We start from the raw sequence: 4,990 nt of genomic DNA, 5'->3' as shown, positions 1-4,990 counted from the left end.
AGGATAACACAGTAATATCAAAGTTTTATAGAAAAAAAAAAGAGATAAAAAAAAATTCAAATTAAAAAAATCTACTTGTCCAATGGACAAAGTAAAGCAGGAATCTTGTTGTGTCCTTGGCATCAGGTGATATGAATTGGAAACCTCTGTGTAACATCAATCTTAACCAGTAATGTTCTATTTATATGTAACATCATGCATGCATTTGATTATTGTTGTGGCTGATGGAATAAATGCTTGTTTATGCCAAGTTATCTACTAATGTAAATCTGGTCCTTAAAGAGTTTTCATTTTATATTCTTTATAAAGAAATTCCATTTAATATTGTATTTAACTGGTGAATGCCTTGTGTGCAATATTTAAAGGATGTTATTTGTTTTATACAAGTAGTCTTGTACAGGATCTTTTTTTTTTATAGTCCTCTGGTGTGAAAGTTTCAACAGAATCCAAGAATGCTTATGATGAAGTGAAGAAGGACAAGAGCTATAGATACATAATATACCATATCAAAGATGAAAAAATTATTGATGTGGAAATGAAAGGTGACAGAGGTGCTACCTATGATGATTTTCTGAAAACCCTTGATAATTACAAGACAGAATGTCGATATTGTGTGTTTGATTTTCCTGTTGATGTTGAAGTTCAAGGAAGTGAAGATAAGCCTCCAATGACAGTAGACAGATTAGTATTATTGACTTGGTGAGTAGTTTTATTTGTTGAAGTTTTGTAAAAGGTTCTAAATGGTACATAAAACAAGCTTGGATCTTAATTTGCAGTTTTCATTCTTGCTTGACATTAGAATATTCATGGTATTTGATGCTGCTTTCAAATCCATTATGATTCAACTAAGTTTGTTTGTTTGTTATGAATTTTGCACAAAGCTACACGAGGGCTATCTGCACTAGCCGCCCATAATTTTTCAGTGTAAGACTAGAGGGAAGGCAGCTAGTCATCACCACCCACTGCCAACTCATAGGCTACTCTTTTATCAACGAATAGTAGGATTGACCATCACATTATAACACCCCCACAGCTGAAAGGGCGAGCATGTCTGGTGTGACGGAGATTCTAACCTGCGAACTGCAGATTGCGAGTCGAGCACCCTAACCACCTGGCCGATTCAACTAAGAAAACACAAACAAGTTTATTTTTCTTTAACCATCTCTGCTCGGGCAGCATTTACTACACATGTCATGAGATTTTAGTGACTTACATGCAGCATTTTATTAAACTACTTTTTGTTTGTTATACCAATTAGTATAGCATAAAATTGTAGCTAATAATCCATATTTTAATAACATGTAAGTTTTAAGTTCTTAATTTTATAATGCAATATTTAAAAAAAATTCTTAATTTCTCCTAGTGTGGGAAATGGGACATACTTTCTCTAGGAATCCCCTCTTCTCTATTTCATTCACCACCCCTCCAATAAGTATGAAATTTAACGTAAATTGCTCAAACTATATCAAATGGAAAATCAGACCCCTCCTATCACATTTTCTCTTTCAGGATTTGTTAGTAGTTCTCTCTTATGTTAAATTCTATATTATGTATAACCAATAGAAAGTCAAGGTTTCATCTATCAAATCACATATTATATTACATTATATTTTTTGTTCTAAATGTATACTTGAAAGCTCCATGCATTTTATTTTTTTGGACAAACTCATTTTGTGCAAGTCTTACAAAAGAATGTAGTTGAGTGCAAACTGTATTGAGTACACAGTTGATTAGTACAAATTCTTGTTTATGTATATTTTTTAACAAAAGTAACTAAAATGTAAAAAATTATGAATTTCTCAGCTTAGTAAGATTTACCAAAAAAAAATAAATGTATTAGGTTCAAGAGGTTATGCAAATGAGACTGATTCCTTAAAAGGCTTTAGAAGTTCACAGGCAAGTCTTTAATAAAAAAATGATGCTAAAAAAAAGATGTGACTTGTAATGCTTACTAAAGTTTCTGGCAAGTTTGATAATAATAATAAAGGTTAGTCAGAAGTTCAAGAATTTGGCACTGTCTAGCTAAAATCAAGAGTGAAAACTCTGTCAACTGAAACTCTGATAATTCAGAAGTTCAATAGTAGTGTAGAGTTTGAAGTTGTACTGGGTGTTACAACAATATCATTGTTCAAATGCCATCTTTTCAGATGTTTATAATCCTAGAAATGTCCCCAAGCACAGGTAAATGTCCTGATTCAATAGATTTCTTATGAGACCTACCTTGAACAACATACTGCTGTACTCCCTGTGGTATTGTTGCCAAGCAAAGACAGCTACCTCAAATTAGTATGGCTACTATTCATGTACAGAAATCTTTCATTATCTGGTTATGAAAAACAACTTGGATCCAGTGGGAAAATGGACAAAAACTGTTAGCATGTTGTCCCTAAAATAATTAAAATCTGGCTGGCATATTTACAAGTAGGCAAAGTCTCCTGACCACTAGAATTCATTAACAAATATTATGCTTCAATTTGACTTAGTGTTAGATAGACCTGAAACGATACAATTAGATCCATACACTGGTGTGTATATACTGAAAGCTTATGAAATGTTTTAATTTTTACAACTCAATTGTTTAACAAAAAAGTCATTTGAAACATCATACTGTTATGGGCCCTTGAGCTACTATCAATTTTTACTTTTCTGGATTTCACTCAATATGTAATATTCCTGCCATTCTGAGGACATTTTTAACTAGTATTAATGAAAACATTGGGTTACACACCATGTTTTCCTTTAACATATTGCCATCTTTCTAGTGAGAAATCAGTAAGCTAAAAAATGTTGGTTTTTAGGAAACTAATATATTCTTTTTCAAAATAGGGGGCACATCATATCTTCCACTTATGTGGCAGGCAGAATTCAACAAACCTGATTTAATATTTGTACTGTCCACTACAGTACATATATTATACATGTTGAAACAGATGCAGACTAAGTACAGTTACCATGTCCTAGTAGCTAAACTATCATACCACCATCTTTGGATCAAACATATATATGTTAACAATATAATCTCTGCATCATTGAATCACATGGTACACCATTAACACTTTCCCTACAGGCATCCTTTTCTTTGCATGTCATGAAGTTTTAGTGAGTTACATTCAAAATTTAATTAAACTACTTTCTTATCATGGTATACAAATAAGTTTGGCATAAAAATGTAGCTTATAATCCAAATTTAATAGTATATGTTTTAAGTTCTTAATTTTTTATGGCAATATTATAAAAAATCCTGAATTTCTCTAGTATGAGAATTGTGACAATTTCTATCAAGGCATCCTCTCTTCTTTAACTTGTTAACCACCACTCCAAGAAGTACAAAATTTAACATAATTACTCATTACAACGTTGTTATTGCTCAGACAAAGCATGATTTTTATAGCTTTCAATCCTGTTTAGTTACAGAGCTTTAAAATATCTGTCATATTCTTTCTGATGTAAATACTATAGTTTTCATAACCAATAGAAAGTCAAGGTTTTAATCTATCAAATTACATTGGTTTCTGTATGGAGAATTATCCATTTTGCTTCCAATTCAAACTTTATTCTCATGGGGAACATAAGTGAGCTTAGCTGAATTTTTAACGGCTCTTGTCACACAGTTAGAAAGCCAGAACATTTATGATAATTATGGGATCTTGTCTTCTCTTTGCATGTGATTATTGTGTTCTTGGTGCACTATTTGATCAATTAATTACTTAATGCAGTAGTACCATTAATAGTAAAAAAAAAAAACGACGACCCAGATAGGTACGTTATTTCTTGTTTTCATGTTTATTATTATTATTATTATAAAAGTAACTAAAATGTAATACTAAACTTTTCAGGTTAGATTAGGCAAAATAAAGAATAGTAATAATAAAAATGTTTCTTGAGGTAAGCTTTTGCATCATATAATCCAATAGAGTAACAGAGTTGCACATTTTCCTGGTGACTTACAAATTTTATGGCAGGAATATTAGTGAGTCACAGCGATGTGGGGAATAAAACAATAAAATTTATATATATAAACAGATGTATACTGTTATGAGCTTTAAGCTATTTACGATAAACAAATGTAGTTTTCTGTTACAATTTGAAGAAAAAAGGATAATTTAGGTTTTTCAATTATTTTTTTTTCTGTGGTTACAAGATCCGTGAAATTGACCAACCTCATTTATAGTTAGGGTAGAGAAAATAACAGATCAAATATAAAGTTTTATATTTAAAAAATTTCTGAAATTTATTTACGAAGTTTCAGAGACAACTCAAATAAAATTTGAGGTTTTTCAAGTGAAGAAAAGTATTTTAATTTTAACATGAAAATCAGTTAGTACTTGGAGGAGTGAACACTTTGACTTCATATATTCATGGAGAAATTTTTAGTGAAGAAAAGTATTTTAATTTTAACATGAAAATCACTTAGCACTTGGAGGAGTCAACACTTTGACTCCATATATTCATGGAGAAATTTTTAGGGAAAATACTTTGTTTAAAAGTCTGATATTTTGTCTACAAATAACTCTTACTAATTATTGAAATTTTGCAAAATTTTGTGTAGATACACAAAACATATTAGAAGTTATAGTATGAAAATTATAAAGGTAAATTTGGGGTCCTGAACTCAATTGATTCAGCTGAGCCAGTAGCAAAGAGTTCATTTGTATGGTGAACACTTCCTTTCATAGCAGTATTGAGTCTAAAATGTGCCTTTAGTGTCTGTAATCTTTTATATAAATCCAAATATCTCAACTTTTGACACAAAAATATCTTGTACTTTGTTGGGCACCAACATGTTAAATTTGCACTTGCATATACATCACACACACACACACACACACACACACACACACACACACACACACACACACACACACACACACACACACACACACACACACAACTAATTCTACCGTACGGTTCGTACTATATATAGTATACGTACTAGTTCTACTACTAACTAACTACAACTAGTAGTACTAACTAAACGTAAAAGTAAGTA

The 4,990-nt window shown here is 31.1% G+C and overlaps 1 protein-coding gene and 1 long non-coding RNA gene across 3 annotated transcripts in view; one reads left to right on the top strand and one right to left on the bottom strand.

Annotated features, from left to right (window-relative positions):
• LOC106463345 (cofilin/actin-depolymerizing factor homolog) overlaps nt 1-4,990 on the top strand; it is a 32,044-nt gene that overhangs the window by 23,398 nt on the left and 3,656 nt on the right. For both annotated transcript variants that reach the window (XM_013923369.2, XM_022390814.1), the window contains one exon: nt 419-699. In XM_013923369.2, coding sequence (XP_013778823.1) covers nt 419-699 — 281 coding nt within the window. The remainder of the gene's footprint in view (nt 1-418; nt 700-4,990) is intronic.
• Nucleotides 1-4,990, bottom strand: part of LOC111086743 — a 22,734-nt gene that overhangs the window by 15,249 nt on the left and 2,495 nt on the right. The window lies entirely within an intron of this gene.

The sequence above is a fragment of the Limulus polyphemus genome, unplaced genomic scaffold (assembly GCF_000517525.1).
Source record: "Limulus polyphemus unplaced genomic scaffold, Limulus_polyphemus-2.1.2 Scaffold1382, whole genome shotgun sequence".
NCBI lineage: Eukaryota > Metazoa > Arthropoda > Merostomata > Xiphosura > Limulidae > Limulus > Limulus polyphemus.
This window is presented reverse-complemented; position numbering and strand designations above follow the sequence as displayed.